General features: G+C 41.6%; 1 protein-coding gene across 2 annotated transcripts in view; it reads right to left on the bottom strand.

Annotated features, from left to right (window-relative positions):
- The window catches only part of bsna (bassoon presynaptic cytomatrix protein a), a 344,908-nt gene that overhangs the window by 215,505 nt on the left and 109,286 nt on the right, over positions 1-20,117 (bottom strand). For both annotated transcript variants that reach the window (XR_007933881.1, XM_051921173.1), the window contains exon 3: positions 11,478-12,332. Coding sequence is in view for 1 of the 2 variants with exons in the window: in XM_051921173.1 (XP_051777133.1) it covers positions 11,478-12,332 (855 nt within the window). In the remaining variant the exon portion in view is untranslated. The remainder of the gene's footprint in view (positions 1-11,477; positions 12,333-20,117) is intronic.

Raw genomic sequence — 20,117 nt, 5'->3', positions numbered from 1 at the left:
TACCTCATGTTCTATGTTCAGTCTATGGAAGGAAAGAATCTCTTTGGACGCAGGGGCGTTTAGAACCTCTAAAACAGGTGGGGGTGGCGAAGTCAGGAGCGTGGGGGCTCTTGTGAAGGCCAGTCATCTGAAGTGACTCAGTCAAACTTGCCCTTGACTTGTTCTGTGTCGTAGGGGTAGAGTTTGTGTGAGAGAGGGCTGACAATCAATGAATCCTCATCCAGAAGTGCAATGCATATGAGAAATAATAATGCTTGTCTGTCTGATGTCTCGTGTTTTACATACCTAAGAGAATTGAAAGAGAAAAAAAACGGTAGAAATTGTGGCTGAACTTGCTGTACCTGTTAACCCTTCGTACAGGGCCAGCTCCGTCAGACAGCACATTATTGGCTGTTAGAAAAAGGAGTGAGTAGGACTGTACTGGAAAGTCATCATGCAGGTGATAAATTTGACATGGTCTGGAAATGAGATCAGTAGTGCTTACACTGTTTACGACCCTGGCATGAATTCTGACTTCTCATTACTATCTCCTGATTCCATGTTCTCTCCTAACTGCTGTCATCTTGCACAAGTTGTACAGCAAAAACGGGATATGAGTAAGGATAAGATTCAAACACATGTCAGACAAAGTTTCTGTATACAACAGACTGCCAATATGTGGAACAAGTTAACCAGTAGAGTAATTCAGAGAGGCATCTTAAGACCACATTACATTAGACAGCCTCTCCAGCTAATTTCAGTTATAGCCTTTGTTAACATAATATTAGTGAGTTGGAGGCAGTTGTGAAGGCCAGTTAACTAGTCTGACATCCAAAGCGACTCAGTCAAAACAATACTAGCCCATGACTCATTCCGTGTCGTATGGGTGGACTTTGTGTGTGAGAGGGCTGACAACCAATGAATGCTCATCCAGGAGTACAACGCATATGACACATCAACAAAAGAATAAGGAATGCGGGTGTTTTGGACCTCACAAACAAAAGAGAAGCTCGTCTGTCTGATGTCTCGTGTTTAGCATACCCAAGAGAATGGAAAAAGAAAAAATGGTAGAAACCACGGCTGAACTTGCAGTACCTGTTAACCCTTTGTACAGGGCCAGTTCCGTCAGACAGCACATTATTGGCTGTCAGAAAAAGTGGTGAGTAGGACTGCACTGGAAAGTCATCATGCAGGTGATAAATTTGACATGGTCTGGAAATGAGATCAGTAACTGCCTAATGTGACATTTAAATCTCTAGTCATAATAAGGAGTGCAGGTGTTTTGGACCTCACAAACAAACGAGAAGCTCTTTGGTCTGATGTCTCATGTTTTACATACACAAGAGAATGGAAAAAGTACAAAAACGGTAGAGATTGCGGTAGAGTTTGGGGGCTCTTAGTGTTTTCTGGGCAGGTTTATGTGCATAGCTGCTCTTCAGGCCTCGGAGAGTTCAGTCCAGAAATGGCCTTTATACTGGTGAGGCCTCATTACAGTGTGTCCATAGACATTCAAACTCCTCAGACTCTCAATGATACCCACTATTATGATTTTATAAGATGTGGTATAAACTGTAAAGAATGGCTGAAGAGTCTTCTGGGTATAAGTAAACAACAATTAGATGTTTTTTGGTTCCTCATCCAGGTTTGGTTCCCACCTTGCAGACAAAGCTGCCCATACAGGCATAAGTGATCCTGAACTGGAATAGAAGATTATAAATGGACTGGTGGATGCGAGATGAAGAAGTGACATAATAATGAACTTTAAATTATTAACAGGGTAAATGGAGGGCGGACCTTCAGCAAGAACAAGAGAGCAAACGGCCTAGGCCTCTAAAAATGATTTGAGTTTGGTTTTCAGGATTTCTGAGGCGAAGGAATCTAATAGTTATACAGTATTCATATTCTGCTTCCTTGTGTTTTCAATATTGTTAAAAATGATTCACATTCTCCCATGGTGCCATCTTGTTTTCAGATGGAAACCACCATATTGGAAACTGGTTGCTAGTACACAAGGCCCTGTTGCTGGGACGTGGTTCCTAAAGGTCAAACATTATGACATCACTAGCATGACATTTTAAAAATCTGTCATCACACATACCTAAACATTAAAACTGTGTAAGAAAAACCTTTGTGTCATTTCATATTGTTAGTTTTTGAATTTACAGGTTATGACAATATTTTCTTCCCTCTGATTGGGATTTATGTCTTGTGCTTCCTGGCTTTGGTTCTGTGTACCTCTTATGGCTTATAACTTTATACTCTGTCTTCTGACCACGATTCTGCCTTTGCAGCCTCAGCTTTGTTACTTAATTACTGCCTTCCTAGTGTGACCACAAGAGAGCTCCACCGAGCCCCCACAGCCCAGACACAACCACACCAAGACAGTCTTGGAAGCAAATAAACGTTTTTTATTTACAAGTACTTTTTTCAAAGTCCACACCACACTCTATAATTCACAATAGTTCTTCTACTCCTCCAGGTGAGCTTTGCCCTCTGCCTCCTGACTCTCACTCAACTGGAGGGGGCTGGAGGGCTTCCTTTTATGTTGGACCTGGGAGTACTTCCAGTGCCGGGGCATAGCCCAATGGCAGCACTTCTGACTCAAGCGGAAGCCCCCCCGAAACAGGTAATCCTTCTCCTTCCAGTGCCCTCTGGTGGCACCAAAGGACCCCGACAGGGTAGTCCCTCAGGACTACAAATCCCATGGATCCCTGTTGGTGTCAATACTTTGTCCATGCCAGTGGAGCACTGCTATCTATTGTACTTGGGGGGTGACAACCTTCCCAAGTCCATCCATTAATCTTACCATCTTGACTGGAATAATAATCCAGCCCCATCCTGGCCAGGTTATACCTCCTCTCATGTTGTCCTTGTGTTATGTCTTACCAGCTGGGCAAGGATCCACCTTCCAACCCATTCGGGATTGCAGTGCATCCACCTTAGTGCTTACACTGTTTATGACCCTGGCATGAATTCTGACTTCTCATTACTATCTCCTGATTCCATGTTCTCTCCTAACTGCCGTCATCTTGCACAAGTTGTACAGCAAAAATGGGATATGGATAAGGATAAGATTCAAACACATGTCAGACAAAGTTTCTGTATACAAAAGACTGCCAATATGTGGAACAAGTTAACCAGTAGAGTAATTCAGAGAGGCATCTTAAGACCACATTACATTAGACAGCCTCTCCAGCTAATTTCAGTTATAGCCTTTGTTAACATAATATTAGTGAGTTGGAGGCAGTTGTGAAGGCCAGTTAACTAGTCTGACTCAGTCAAAATAATACTAGCCCATGACTCATTCCGTGTCGTATGGGTGGACTTTGTGTGTGAGACGGCTGACAACCAATGAATGCTCATCCAGGAGTACAACGCATATGACGCATCGACAAAAGAATAAGGAATGCGGGTGTTTTGGACCTCACAAACAAAAGAGAAGCTCGTCTGTCTGATGTCTCATGTTTAGCATACCCAAGAGAATGGAAAAAGAAAAAATGGTAGAAACTGCGGCTGAACTTGCTGTACCTGTTAACCCTTTGTACAGGGCCAGTTCCGTCAGACAGCACATTATTGGCTGTCAAAACAAGGGGTGAGTAGGACTGTACTGCTAAGTCATCATGCAGGTGATAAATTTGACATGGTCCAGAAAGGAGATCGGTAACGGCGTAATGTGACATTTAAATCTCTAGTCGGCAATAATTTATAGGAAATTAGGTTCTATGAATAGCCTGTTCTTGAAAAAGTAGTTTTTTCTAATGCGAGTGCCTACAGGTCTGCACATCCAATGAGAAGAGGCCTAAAAGATGCAAGGGGTGAGGTACAGGCAACATACAAATTTAAATTGCATATGCTGATAAGTGGGGTTTTGGAGGATGTTAAGAAATTGTTAAAAAATAGTGAAAAAATAACAGTCTTCCCCGTTGTTCCAACAGTCCTATAGCATTATCATTTGAAAACAGTAAAAGCTCAGCGTGGGCTGCCTCCAGACTCTCCGAAGGTGTCCTGATTATCTCACAGCTCCCACACCAAGATTGGCTGTCACTAAAGAAACGGTCATGTCAGCCCTGGGCCAGCTCTGGTGGCAGGAAGACAGGTGGCGCAATGCATTGCTGGGAGAGGGAGCCACATTCAAGACAGTCCTATTCTTTTATTTACAGTATTGATAGACGGATGATAAAAACAAACTTTGAAAACTTAACAAGATGCTTTCTATATGAAAAAAGAATATTCTGGCAAGCTGGTAAATTGGACTTTTAAAAAATGTATAACCATAACACTGAATCAGGCTGAGAAGAGCTGCGTAGGCTGAGGTTTTGCATTTCACACAAGAAGGAACATTCATTCCAATTAAAAAAAATCTTAACACGTTGTGATTACATAAGAAAGGGGCACAATAAACCATAATAAGCCTGATTACACCCAGGCAGTAATATTCAGGTAGTGAACTGGAGAGTTCATCTTCTAAAGTCGCATAACAGGAGAATCACTGACAAACAGGCAGGAAACCTGTAACTCCTTCATCTCCAGAATGGGCTCGTGCAGCTCCACTGCTGAATAAAGTTACTACAATACTTCATATTGAGGAAAAGCTCTTGACTCATTGAACTGGACGATTGACATCCTTAAGATCTAGGAACGATGACCGCAACGATGTCAATTGAGTATAACTGAAAACCTTAAGGTAACAGATCGAGTGGCCTCCGTATTTAAAAAGAGTGTTTAGAATGGAGCTGACTGAGACATAAAACATCAGACAGAACAAGATCTGGAGACATTAGGGTCTTCAACTACTAGGACTGGAGATATTCCAGGTCCTTAATTTGTGAATACGATTTCAGAGATCCTTGGCTACTCCTGAACTAACACCAAAGGCCCCAAGGTGTTTACGTTGCTTGCTGAGGAGATCCCTCTGGGTTTTTAACTTGAGGATTTAGAGCCCTGATGTCCTTCACACCTGGAGCTGAGAACCTGTCATGCCATTGACTCAAACTTAAGATCCAACATGGTGCTGAGGTACTGAAAACCTTGAGACCCTTGACAACTGGGACCTGAAGCCGTGACTTCATTAAGGACTGAAGCAAAACATTTCACTAGTCTCCTTGGTATCTGGACTGGAAAACGTGAAGGTCCTCAAGGAGCTGGGCAGGAGAGACAATAATCTGTAGAACTGGGGCTGAGGACTGAAGCATCTCTCAAAGGACTCAGCCTGGCCATCAGCAGATACACTCTTTCCTGACGCCTTTTTGTCACACAATATTCTCTTTACAGGCCTTCGCTCTTGTGATTTCACACTGTAGAGCTGACAGAATGTCACGTTGCACACACTACAACCCACTCTCCTTGCTGCCTTGGCAGCATCACTTCCCAGTGAGCAGAGAATTTGCCAAAGGCACTGTTGGCATAAGGCTGGCAGCTCCTGTTGTGCTGTTTTTGTCTTCTGTGCTTGTGTCTGTTCTATTGCTGAGTCCAGCCTGCTTCAAGCTTAAATAAATAAGGCAGCTGTTGAAGGGAGCTTTGGAAAATGAACCCTAAATCTCGTTATTACATGATAATTACCCACCACTGGCTACTTAACGCACAACGAATGCCTCCATCAATAGAGTTTAACATAATTGTGATGCTAAGGGTTGCTGTCTTCTTGTCGGAATACTAAAATTATTTTAGAAAGGCCATTTGTTCTGCTCTGGTAGTAGTAATAATACTAGTAGAAGTAGGACTCTCATATGTGCAGTGTAAACTGATATTCTTACTTGCGTGTCTGACCACGAAACAATGTCGCCACTCCATGGCTCAAGCTTGTGAAGACTAGATTTTATAACATCACTTGCCCCTAAACTGTGAGGTGATTTTTAATCCTTTAATCGCCGTATATACAATTTCCTGTATTAGGACTGTGTCGTTTTTTTCAAATACCCCAACTTACTCTCCAGGGAGTTTTGGGGTCAGAGTGCAGGGTCAGCTATTTGTACAGCACCCCTGCAGCAAATACAAGTTAAGAGTTTTACACAAGGACCCAACAGAGTACTCATTTTTAAATGTATTCTTGAAAACAGGCAACGACTTTTGAAGTTTTTCACTGTTTTTTTTTGTTTTTTTCCCCACAAGGTCTCAGGTAATGGACGTATAGAAGCAGGAGCATGGAGTAAATCAGCTAAACTGCATTTGTCTACTAACTAACATGCAGACCTTTTGTGGGGCTGGTGGTTTAATGACAAGAATGGCCTCCAACTTAACTAACTTGTCTTGAAACCGTAACTGCTCTAATGGAGCTCTGATGCCTCAGAATGGCTCATGATGATGGCAGTCTAGGAGCGGAGTTGCACTCCTCACTGATAGTGTAGTCTCTCAGGGCCAGACGAGATTCTCAAATGAGCGCACACGTCTGGGGGACGACTCTCTAAAAAGACTGTAACTGAAAAGTGTTGAGATCCACCACTGAAAAGTCTCCAGTTGAAGAGATTCTTCCTAAAAAACGCCAGTCTGTTGACTTTAAACATTTGGTGCTGCATTTCAACTGACGTATTAGATGGATAAGTTAAATAAATTTGAAGAAAATGAACAAAAGACTTGACGCTGGGAGAAAATAGCAAGCTGAAGTTGCTGTTATCAATTCAAGAGCTCAGTACCTGACGCTGAATGATTCATTTATATATCTCAGAGAAGCATTCTGGTCTGTGTATTTGACCATATTCAGATATGGCATGTGTCACAGGTGGCTTGGGGGGGGGGGGGCGACCCGGCCGGGACGCCCCAGAGGACCGGAGGAGAGCTTATGCCTCCCCCAGACCACGTTGGGGTGGCCACCCTGGTAGTTATGGGGACCTCCAGACTACCCAGGGGGGGACCCAATGCCTTTGGATCCCTGGACCTCAGCACTTCCGCCACACCTGGAAGTGCTGGGGGGAAGAGGATCGGGGACACCCGGGGTGTTTCCGGGTGCGCAGCCGGCACTTCTGCCACACTGGGGAGTGCCGGCAGAAGATTGTCAGGAAGCACCTGGAGCACATCCGGGTGGATATAAAAGGGGCCACCTCCCTCCACTCAGGGGCTGGAGTCGGGAGCGAAGGAAGGACAAGGTCTGGGAGGAGAGGCAAGGAGGCGGCCTGAAGAAAGTGAGGCATTGTTTGTTGGCCAGGACTTTGGGGACTTTGGGGTTGTGTGTCACATCTGTAAATATGGAGTACTATAATAAAACGTGTGTTGGGTGAGTTGAATGTGTCCACCTGTCTGTGTCCAGGTCATCATCCACACATGTTTGGCATTTCCAACCAGACAGACTGTTAACTTTCTTTAGTTACTCATTTACACGTGGTGCAGAGAGACACTGAATGCTGGGCAGCCTTTTCAGAGGTTCTCTTAGCATCGTTTTAATGTCGTCAGGCATATATACTGTTTCAGGTGTTCTGAAATGACATCTCCAGTGGCACTTCTTTAACAACTCAATCAATGACAGTTATTTTCTCTCCCATTTAGCTCAGTGTGATGCCACACCGTTTAGTCCATCCATCCATCCAGCTATACATTATCATAACCCGCTTATCCACAACAAGGCAGGAACAATCACCGGACAGGGAGTACGTTACACTGTTTAGTTCAAATGTATATTTTACAGTTCAGCTTTTCACAGATATATCTGTTATTTCTTTCAACCTCATATTGACAGCAGAAATATCGTCATAGCTGAGTGCGACTGACCGCGTATACCGCTGACGGCAACATATCAATCACTTTTATTACTAGTCCTGTGAAGTCTTTGAATGCCACAGTATAATCTGGATTTACAAAAAGTTTTTTCTTTTGCGACAGGTTATGTTTATTTTAAACACATGTAAAGTGTTCTCTGTACGCACAACACACAATTATAAAATCTTTTAGGAGACTTTCCAGCTATAGAAGGTTTGTCCATCACAACCACAGGCTTCCTGTCTGTCAGACCAGGTTAATAAGCGGACTGTTACTCTTTGCTGTTTAAATCACCGCCCCTACTCTTAGCTCCGCCTTCACGAGGCTTTGGATTGGTTTAGAAATTTCAAACTGATTGAAGTGTCTAATTGTTCCCACCCACTTTTAAGCACAATTAACTAATGGTTGTCTCCAGACGTATATCTTATAAACTTGACTCTGCGAGTCCACTGACAGTGCAACATTTTAAACGCTAAAAGGACATCGCATGGTGCACGACAGTGTTGAGAAAGCACAAAGAACCTGTAGAAGAAGTGCGTTTAGAAAGTGCAATGTAGTGGATATGGCGCTGGTCACTTGTTTAATTCTCATTGCTGAATCATTGTGACCCTGAGCAAGGCATCTAACTGACTGTGAACCAACTGTTAAAAAATGTACAGTATGTGCATAATTGCCATGTATCCTAATACTTTATGTCACATAGGAAAAGCATCAGCCAAATTAAAAATCATTATAAAGTACAAAAAAAAGATCAAAAGACCACAAAAAGTAGCTAGAGTTTGCAAAGTGATATACCTTATATAAATAAATATTCTCTATTTAAATATATTATTATTATTATTATTATTATTATTATTTTAATCATTGAAAACAGAAACTTTTGCTTCTGGAAACACTGGCCCGGCATTGCAGGGTTGTTGGGTGAAAACGCAGAGTTTTGAAAATGCAGACACTGATTGCGCTCTAATTATTCCAATGGCGACATAAAGTTTCTATCCATGGCGCTTATTATTTTGTTTACCTGTGTGCATCTAAATTGCATTTTTACACATTTTTTGTTGCAATTAATTCTGTGGTTTAGTGGTGTTACCATCCCTTGAAAGATTTTCCTGCAGAAGGCAAAGATCTACGCCATAAGCACATTTGGCCATTTTAGTGTGGGTGAAGATACTTTCATAAGTAATATGAAAAGGTTAGTGTGGACAGAGATCATTTTCAATTAAAAATGCAGTATTTTTAACAAACACAACGTAGTGTGGATGTAGCCTTACTTCACCGTCAAAAAGATCTTTCGTCTAACCATAAATACTACCTTAGATTCATGGTTGATATTTCCCTGCCAATAATTCATTAACCCATAAGTAGTAAGTCAAATGCATACACTAAATCTCATAATAATAATCTTATCTGAGATGATCAGGAAGTGTAGGACACTGACCTTTAATCCCATCATGACGGTGAGGTCTCAAGCTATGCACTTTCTATAGCAACTTAGAAGCAACCACAGCACAAAATGGCAGCACCCATAATGAACAAAATGGCATCAGGAAAAGATGTGAAAATAAAGAAGAAAACAAAACCAAAAGAAAGGGAAAGCAAAGGGATCAGGAGAGTAAATGTGAGTCAAAAAACAAGCCAAGTTTGAAACCATATAACAAACAAATATAACAAAACAAAACCTTAAATCATAGTTGATAATTCAGAACAGGGTCATTGTTATACCGAGAAGCTTGGACTGACGTTATCCAATCTCAAATGATCCAAAACCAACCGAGCATTTATGCTGTTGTGACGTTTTCATTGACTTGTAATTATCTGTTGTTTGATTGTCGTTTTTGAATGATTATTTTTCCTGTTGTGCTGTTATCTCTATTAGATGTGTTTATTATTTGTAATCTGTATCTTTATATGTAAGTTGATTCCTTGTGTTTATCACGCTGACGTCACCCTTCCTGAGACCTCCCTCTGGCTACGTATTAAATCAGAGAAGAGGATCGCAGTAGTTGTACCTTGAAGTGTGAAGGTGTCAGTTGTGAGTATCGTGTTTCACGCCGATTCCTTGATCTGTTTTTGGATCTTTGACTTTAGGTTGTGAATTGGCACTTTGTTATTTTGGATTACCATTCAGACAAGTACATTATGCTCTTTTGAGCATTTCTGTTATATTTTCTGTTTGTGTGAATTAATATCCTCTTTAATAAAGAAAGATTCTTCATTTCAGACGGTCTCTTCAAGCCAGAGTATTTCATGGTTTCTCTCCCTTATAAGACAAACTGATATATTTTGGGACATTGAGTGTATTTTTGATTTTTTTAATGCCAGTTTTCCCAATGTAGACCTGCTTAGGCTGAGGCCTACAGGTAGCAGTTGGGGAGATCAGGTGACACTCTTCTGAGCTGGTCAGTGAAGGTCCTGCTTTTGGATTAGTCTGGAGGCCTCAACCAACTTCCATCACATCTCGGACTCCATTACACAATAGAACACACTACTTACAAACAAAAAATATCTTCATACAGAGCTAAGACTTTTCAGAAGATTCCCTGGATGAAATGGACTCATATCAAAATAAAAATAACAAATAAACATATATAAAAAACAGCATCACAACATAAAAAGTATTAAATCAAAAATGAAAAAACGAGAATAAGACTATAAATAAATAGAAGCCAAAAAAAAAACCTGGCTGTAACATAACAGCGCCAAGTGCACCACAAAATGGCGGCTCTCATGAAAACCAAGATGGGGTGGTAAGAATACTCAAATATATTTAATCTACTTAAAAATGAAACCAAATCCAGAAAATAATGGTGGAAATGAATTCAGCAACCCCACAAACTATAACAGGCATAGCCTAAAGTGAAGGAATACCACAAGAAAATGAAATTAAAATTAGAAAGAACATGAAATTATAAGAGAACTAATGTCAAAATTGAATTCAGCTTCTCTTAAAATGATAATAGCAACATAAATCTTTCCAAAAGAGTGTTAAGAAAACAAACAAAAATTAATAACATAATCACAGTCTTGCCTTGACAAACTTCACTGAGCTAAATAGTGTACGTTGTGACACCTAGTGGAGACTAAGGGAATTACATGCACAATAGAAATCAGGAAGCACTTCTTCACAGAAAGAATCTCGGGAATATAAAACCATCTACCAGGTCATGTAATTAAAGTGGATCCCCTGCCAGTTTTATATTTGAAAAACTATTAGGAAACCTAACGAGATAGCTGGACTCAGTGGTTTCTTCTCATTTATAAACCATATTTTGTTCTCTGCTCTAAATAAACCCAACACTGACTGCAAGTTCCACCATTTCTGTTTAATAGTAATACATTAAATGTAAAAATGGCCGCTCCATTGAGGTTATAGTAACAATACTAAGGTCCGCCAGCTCTCCACATAAAGTCGCCCTAATAAGTGCCAGGCACTGAACACAATCCCATTTCACTCCAGTGTTCTCCAACCCCATGTCCACCAGACCCCCTTGAGATATTCAAGTTCACATTTATTGTTGTGTACCCAGTTAAACGAAATTCTTACTTGTAGACTAATGACAGCAGTGCAACACCAAAAACAGAACAAAAAGACACCATAATCTGAAAGGCACATAAATATACACAATAAATAAACAATATACTGTATATTCCTGTGTCATTTTCTGCTGGCGGTCTTTCATGCATCCTTAACAGGCCTGACATCTTTTATTTTTAGATCTCTGCTGCTAATCTGTTGCCAACCAATCATCCATCTCTAAAGCCATTGCTATGTAACATGCTCCCACATTGACGGCGCTCCAAAACAAACCTACCTCTAGCAGATGAGGCGTTGGGTTGAAGCCACACAGGTTGCACACCTGGCTGTGACACTGCGTACATGAGTTGTAGTTGGCAGGCTGTCCAGAGCCCACATTCAGCTCCGTCTTGCACAGAGGGCATGTCACTTTAGGCTTCTCAGGTTCCTTCGGCTTGGCTGCTGGTTCCATCTTGGCTGGTTGCCGTTGCTGCTGCTGTGTATGGGGTGGCTGGCTGCCAGGTCTGCCCTGGGTGGCGCCAGGTGCAGGCACCTGGGTTTTGGGTGCTGCGGCCGAGCTGGCATCAGTGAACACTACCTTTGGTGCTACCTTGGCTGGGGATTGCTGGGGCTGTGTGGTGGGCTGTGGGTCTACTGAAATAAGAGTGCTTGCTTGATTTAGCAAGGATGCCCCAAAACCAAACAGCTTTCCAGTTATCCCATCTTGCGGTGGTTCCTGGGCTCCACTGGGCGCTCGTGCAGGAGAGCCGTTAACTCCTCTGCTTTGTTCTGTAGCTTTCGGCTGTTGCTGCACTTGAGAGCTCGATCGGGGAATGCCCTGGGTGCTAGCTGCCACTGACGGTTCCCTCCTGCCAGAGAGGTCTTGCCTGCTTTGAGATGGGCTTGGTGGCACTTGTTGAGTGGGATGCTCGGGCTTTGTCATGTGAGTCCCAGGAGCTGGTTGAGCACCCTCCTGCTTCTGGGCGCGCTGGGGAGACGGCTTAGGCAGGGTGTGGGACTGCAGCTGGGGCTCTGGTTTGGCATGGTGGGATGGTGAGTGGATCTGCTGCTGACTCTTGGAGCGGGGAGGTGTGGTCATGTCCATCCCTAAGGCTCGCTGCATCTGGCAGTTGAGACACAGCCACTCCTGGATCTGGAAAATAAAGCAGAAGGAAGTTTCAATGCAACTCGCATGGACTGGATAAGTAAAAATGACTGCCATTCTGCACTACCTGAAAGGACCACACAGTCCTGCAGGACGCCTTGAGAAACAAGCAAAATGCACAATGAGAAGACAAGAAGGAACACTGACAAACACGAAATGTCATTATGGGTATTTCTTTAACTTGAAGACCATTTGCTCAAGATGAAAAGATCTCATAGGACTTACAAATCCTGGCCACTGCACACTGGCGGCCATTTCTACAATTCCCAGGCAGCTCTGATAGCCACATTTTAATCTGCTTTCTGATTACTCAGGTCTAGCATTGAGACTCAAAGGTCCTCCAATCAATGTTCTAGAAAAATCTTCTGTAGGAAAATAACAGAGAAGTGCAGTATCACTACAAAGAATGACAGCATCAAGTAGGCAGTCACAAAAGAACAGCTTGGCTGTGGCATCATTGCCTCTATACTGTGTCTCCATATAGTATCTCCATTGAACTATCAGTCTACTGATAATACATTCCTCAGTTTCATTCATTGTTCCATCCATCCACAGGTCTTCTGAAGCTGACGCCTATCCAGGGGGCAATGAATGAGCTATCAGTTCATTGCAGTGCTTGCAAGTGGAAGAATATACACTCACACGGAGCTAACTTAGATTTGCCTGAGCAGCACCTATGCAAACACGAAAATCACGTAAACTTAAGCCAAGACAGCAACCAGCAGCCAGATCTCATTCCAGCATCCATGAGGCAACAGCAGGAAGAACTGTGCCACCATGCTATCTGGCATCACAGCACACATTAGAAACTTAGACTTTACATTATAAAGTAAGATCAACTGCAATACAGTTGTAGAAGAGGGAGGCCTGGCAGAGCCATAGCTGGGCACCAAGTGGCTTATCTCACTTTGAGCACTCAGTGAACATGCAAACAACACAAATATTGCGTCTTGAGGAAGAAGAGTAAGATACTCCCATCCTCTGCTTCAACACATGTGCCCTCTCACAGCCCAGAACTCCATCTGCATACGGCCCGGCCAAGGCACCAGAGAAATGGCGCCATAAAAGGGCACCGCCTGTGCCGTCTGAGCCTTGTTATTACTTTATAACACGTGCAGCGTACTATTAAATCTACATTGTAATGAACTGATATATGCCGCTGCTGGTAATCATCATCACCATAATTAACACACTTATATGTGCTTATTAAAGGATCTTGTGGCTCGAGTGTTGACAAATAAACGCTAATCTGCAAAAAAATTTGGGTTGTTTGTGGACACAGCTGTTCCCCTGTGCTTCTGCCGTTGCAATTAAGACCTGGTTTGCATTAACAGCTACTTATGTGATTCGGCCAGACCCCCTCATACTTACTTATGGGGACAGCAGGAGCAGCTGGAAGACACTGCCAGTGCCAGGCCTGCCCATGCGTACCTTCTACTGTACCCTTTAGAATGACTTGATTGCTTATCCCAGAGCTATTGCTAAAGTGCTTCCGCTGTTTCCTTTACAACATAAAGTGCAATAAAAAATCTCCTTACTTCTGTTATTTAGTGCCATCGCAGTACATCACATTCAGCTGTTCCTTCTGTTGTCCAATTTGTAAAACCTTGCCTATCTATCTATCTATCATATAGTGCCTTTCATATTTATCTATCTATCTATCATATAGTGCCTTTCATATCTATCTATCGTGCCTTTCATATCTATCTATCTATCTATCTATCTATCTATCTATCTATCTATCTATCTATCTATCATATAGTGCCTTTCATATCTATCTATCTATCATATAGTGCCTTTCATATCTATGTATCGTGCCTTTCATATCAATCTATCTATCAATCTATCTATCTATTATATAGTGCCTTTCACATCTATCTATCTATCTATCGTGCCTTTCATATCTATCTATATATCTATCATATAGTGACTTTCATATCTACCTATATATCTATATATATATATATATATATATATATATATATATATATATATATATATCTATCATAGATAGATAGATAGATATGAAAGGCACTATCTATCTATCTATCTATCTATCTATCTATCGTGCCTTTCATATCTATCTATATATCTATCATATAGTGCCTTTTATATACATCTCTATCATATACTGCCTTTCATATCTATCTATTGTGCCATCTCATATCTATCTATATATATATATATATCTATATATATATATATATATATATATATACAGTATCTCTATCATATTGTGCCTTTCATGTCTATCTATATATCTATCGTGCCTTTCATATTTATGTATATATACATCTCTACCATATAGTGCCTTTCATATCTATCTATATATACAGGTATATATATATATATATATATATATATATATATATATATATATATATATATATATATATATATATACAGTATCTCTATCATATAGTGCCTTTCATATCTATCTATCTATTGTGACAAATAGAGGCACTGTCGACCCCTTGAACCCTCAGACCATATGTCAGACACCAGATAAAAGTCCAATAATAATATTTATTATTATAAATAAGTGCACAAAGCACCCTCCTCTCTACAATACACAATAAATCCACAATAACCAATAAACAATACACAATACTCAATCCTCCACTCCCAGACGCTTAGCCACCCTGCCTCCCAACTCAGCTCGTCTGTCTGGGATTTCCCAGAGTCCTTTATAGTCCGTGACCCGGAAGTGTTTTTGTCCCTCAGTCCATGTGACTTTCTATCACTTCTGGGTCAGGTAAAAACTTCTCCTTTTCTTCATCAGCCCAGAAGCACTTTATTTCTTCCAACCATGTGACTGGGATTTACTTCCGGACTGTATGGAAAATAAACGTCTTTGTGTCTCCCTGCAGCGTCCCCTGGTGACCCCGACGTTATCCAGCAGGGCTGTGCTTTAAAACTCAATAGTCCATGATGCCCTGCTGGAATTCAGGTCATCTCCTCGTTGCAAGGAGGGCTCCAACTAGCGGCCTGGGGGTATTGGCCGGGATGAATGGCCGGCCATATCTATCTATCTATCTATCTATCTATCTATCTATCATGACTTTGCTGGCAATCTGTCTCTTTGCCTTTTGTAACTAATAAATTTCAATTTGTTTTTGAATGTCTTCAAAAAAGGCAAATAAGTAAAAAAGGGAAACACAATCAAACAATGTACAAATAAACACACATCAACAAACCACAATGTACAACATGTAGCACAAAAGCTGAACACGTTATTAACAGGCAGCCATTGGCTGCTCAGTTTGCTCCAGTTATTCAAATCACTTCATGCTAAAGCTAAGATGTCCGCTGGTGTGATGCTTTCATGCTGTGGTACTTTTTGTCAGATCCCTGGGTGGGTTTCAGAACAGTTTCCATACGTACCTTTTTTATCCTATAATAAGGCAGTGGTTGGTGTAGATCACCCCAATTCCTGGGTGTCATGTTTCAGAAAGCATGTCTCCCTTGGCTGGGGTTCAAGGTGGTGTTTCTTGTTTGTTTTTTGTTATTTTATGCAATTCATTTGTATTAGTGTTTATTTAATTTAATATGTACAGTTTTCTTTGTGTTTGTTTGTAAATGAATGTGGCCTTGATTATGTGCATTGTGTTTTGCGGGTGGCTCCCCAAGGGGCGTGGCCACCCGCCAATCACCGCTAGGAACAGCCCACCACACTGTTTAAGGGAGGGCTTCCCATGGTTCCTGGCGGATCATTGAAGCAATTTTTATGAGTATCTGTGCTTTTGTTATTCCTTTTGATTTTCTGGATTTTTGAACCCGGGCTCTGTTTTTGACGTCATCTCTGGATTTTGTATTGGGACTGTGTTTATTGGTATTTGTAAACCTCTGCTCTGTCTTATGACGATGATTTTTGGCTACTGTATTGGGATTTTGTTTGTCATGTTTTGACTTGCCTTTTCAGGCAAATCCTTATGCTCTCTATGGAGCTTTAAGCATTTCAGAGCCTTTCATTTTATAAAGATATGTCTTAGCCGTATGGGTACCTAGTTGAGCTTTTTAACGGAGTTTTCCCCCACTAGTGGACAACTTTAGAAAGTGTTTTGGCACCCATGCTTCTGGGACTCCTACATTTCACGACACAGGGACTGTGACCCTCTGAGCATATTTCAAAGTCTCATTGAGGCCTTTTCTGACCAGAGCGTTACCAGTGATAAGCACACCAGTTAGGGCACCTTCGATGGTCTGGTGAAAAGACAGAAGGGTTTCAGCTTCCTCGTTCTTCATTTCTTCACAAAAGGAGAACACTGTTGTGCTTTTTGCTGTAACAGTTATGGCGAGTCCAAGCTATACATATGATCTAAAATAGTGTTTCTCAAGCACAGGGTGGATCGCAGGTTGATGTTGGTGGGTCACGAGTTCCTGTTGTTTGTAATGGTAGTGGGTTGGGAAATGGGTCGCACAGTGGGTTGGCACACCATCGATTGTACTCGATCACACTGAAGATTGCACTTAATTCAGCAAGGGGGAATCCGCTCGACACACCAACGCAGACCCCTTTTGGTGGGTTACGAAGACACTTACATGGGAAAGAGTGGGTCACAACACCAAAAAGGTTGAAAAACACTGATCTAAAACATGTAATAGTCCTCATTGTTTCATCAACTATAATAGGAAGTAACATGCTGTGTCTCATATTTATTCCGGACTGATTGACCATCTCTAGTGATCGGCTGAAAACTGAAATGTTGATCCAAAAAACACATTTTTCATGCGTTTCCAGCAACGACTTTGATTATCAGCCCATCTTCTATTTCATCACAACCGGGCTCATCCATCCATCCATTATCCAACCCGTTATATCCTAACAGGGTCACAGGGGTCTGCTGGAGCCAACACAGGGCACAAGGCAGGAAACAAACCCCAGGCAGGGCGCCACACACACCAAGCACACACCAGGGACAATTTATGATCACCAATCCACCTAACCCGCATGTCTTTGGACTGTGGGAGGAAACCCACGCAGACACGGGGAGAACATGCACACTCCACGCAGGGAGGACCCGGGAAGCGAACCCGGGTCCCATAACTGCGAGGCACCCCTTGCGCCACCGTGCCACAACTGGGCCCTGAACCTTAAATTCTAGTAAGCCTGGAATGTAGCATAAATCATAAATGCAGTTTGAATTTCACTGTATTCTGCACACATTTGCTTAAATTTGAACTTGTATTTTCCGAGCACACCCGATATTATTTTTACACAAGCATTTGTGGCAGGTGGGCTGTGTGGGGGTGTTGGTGCAATTTTTCATGATGCTGCCACAATTGCAGGGGGGGGCGAGAAGCTGCACAGCTTTGTACACTTCAGGATCGTTTCGTTCACGCTGTATTTTCAATCAGGCGACTTTCCTTTTTTGCTAATGATCACAGTTGAGGGGGGTGGTAGGGTAGCATATTTCTGTGAGATACTTCTTTCTCAGTCAGCAAAGTGCTCTGAAAGTACAGATTTGAAATAGAAATGTAATTTAGCATTATGTGGTAACAGCTATTTTTAACTGAAAGTATAATACGAAATGGGCTTGTGCTAGCATAATATACGCATTTACACACCGAGTGTACACATGCAGAAGCCTGAGGAAATGTCAAATAAAGAGAAAATAAAAATGTGCAGGAGGCTGGGTAAGTATGCAGTGAAAGGTCTGTTGCATATATGTATATAAGAAAATAAAGAGCTTAATGGTGGTCAGCAGTTCTGCCTCTTATCTCCAGAAGCCCCGGCCGAGTTTGGACATTCTCTCTGGATAACTAAAATGGATGTGAGTCGGTAAGTAGCGTACATATGTAAGAAAAAAGAAATCCAGGAGTCGAATGAATTATGTCCTTTAATCAGAACATTTAGTTGTGGGTGACTGGGTGGCTTATAATGATTCATATGTGTAATTACATTTTTTTCACTTTTACAAAATGTATGCTTTAATGCCAGTAATATAACATACACTCATACATTTCTTTCACATTAATGCTGCTCACACAAATGACAAGCGCGCACAACTATAAGAAGGCTCAGAACAGCCATTAAGATCACAGTAATTCACTCCTCACAAAACATTATGCACATCAAATCACCGAGACTTCCGCACAGAATGCAAACCAGAAAACTGGCAATTACTGAGCGCTGCGCTATAATTTATAAAACCAGAATCCAAACTTGGGCAGCACAGTGGCTTGGTGCGTAGCTCTGTTGTCTCGTTGATTTAGTGTCCTGAGGTGAAGTTCTTTGCTTGGTTGTTCTCTGTGTGGAGCTCTTCCTTCGATCACTTGATACTCCAGTATTAAAGATGTGCAGGCTACTTATATTGGGAATGAGTTGTTCACAGATTTCAGTCCAAAACAGAACTGATTTGAGGGTGAGAATATGGTGGCTTTAAAGGCCGGGACAGGAAGTGACATCATCGGGACTAGAACTGGAAGTAATGTCATTGGGGACTGTCATCAATGGCGCCGGAACCTAGCGGGATATCCCGTGGATGGTCTGCAAAGGATCGAGAGAGAAAGTCAGTGCAGCTCGCCACCCGCTGGTCTGGTATGGTACTACTATTACACGTGAATTTATCCCTGTGTGTTTTGGTATAGCTGGGGTTTCTCCTTCTTTTTCATCGCCTTTTCTTTTTGTTTAGTCACTTTGTTGCCTTTAAAGCATTATTTTTGTAAATTATCCTTACACCTACTGCACACATCCTCTCTCCGTACCACCCTGTGACCCACTCAGTGCTAACTCACCCTTCAGAACAGTCGGTTATAACGGCATGGCAGAAAATCAACTTATCGATTCAGGAATGTCAAATTTTCGATCGCGATAGAAAAACATTGACAAGTATTGATAATGAATGTTGCAAAAAAGAAAATGAACAAAAAAAGAGCTGCAAATAATAAAAATCAGGAACAAAGAGAATCGTCCAATAAATGAGAAAGAGAAAAATATGTGAACAGAAATGCAAACGTTTATAGAATGTAAGTTAGAAGATGAAGTAATTCATAATATTGTTTTTGACGAGGCGTTAATGTAGTTTAATTTTTATTACGTTATACTTTTTTGCCTTTACTTGTTACTACGTTTCATTATTAACTGGCATTTAAAATAGACAGCTGTAGTGAAATACTCAAGTAACTGTTTTTTTATCAATAATCAGGGTGGAGTGGTGGCTCTGAGGCTAGGGATCTGCACTGGCAATCAGAAGGTTGCCAGTTTGAATCCCGTAAATGCCAAAAGAGACTCTGCTCTGTTGGGCCCTTGAGCAAGGACCTTAAACCTGCAATCGCTGAGCGCTTTGAGTAGTGAGAAAAAGCGCTATATAAATGCAAAGAATTATTAATAATAACTAAGGACTAAACCATCTTCCTCCCGTACCCCTCATACTCTTCGATATACCAACTCTTTAAATACAATCGCTTTCTCTAATGGAGGGGCACCCCGACGCCCTACAAGCAGCTCAGCCGTGAGATAGTGGGCACCCAGCGTCTGCCCCCAGGGACTGGCGAGTGAAGTGAGCAGGGGTCGGAGCTCCCAGTTTGGGATGAATTATGTTTATTAGTGAGTTCCATCATGTTTGTTACTTTCAGATTATTATGTTTTGTTTATAAAATCATTTTATGTTTCTTGGCCTTTATGTGTTGAACCAAGGGGGACAGGCCTCCCAACATCACAGCTTTTATGGTTTATGTAAACTTTCAGGATTATGGACTTCTTTTGTTTGCTTGTATTTTGTTATATTCCAGTCATAATTCTTGTTTTATGTTTTTGTTGTACATTTTTGG

This window comes from Erpetoichthys calabaricus, chromosome 18 (assembly GCF_900747795.2).
Source record: "Erpetoichthys calabaricus chromosome 18, fErpCal1.3, whole genome shotgun sequence".
In the NCBI taxonomy this organism is placed as follows: Eukaryota; Metazoa; Chordata; class Cladistia; order Polypteriformes; family Polypteridae; genus Erpetoichthys; species Erpetoichthys calabaricus.
This window is presented reverse-complemented; position numbering and strand designations above follow the sequence as displayed.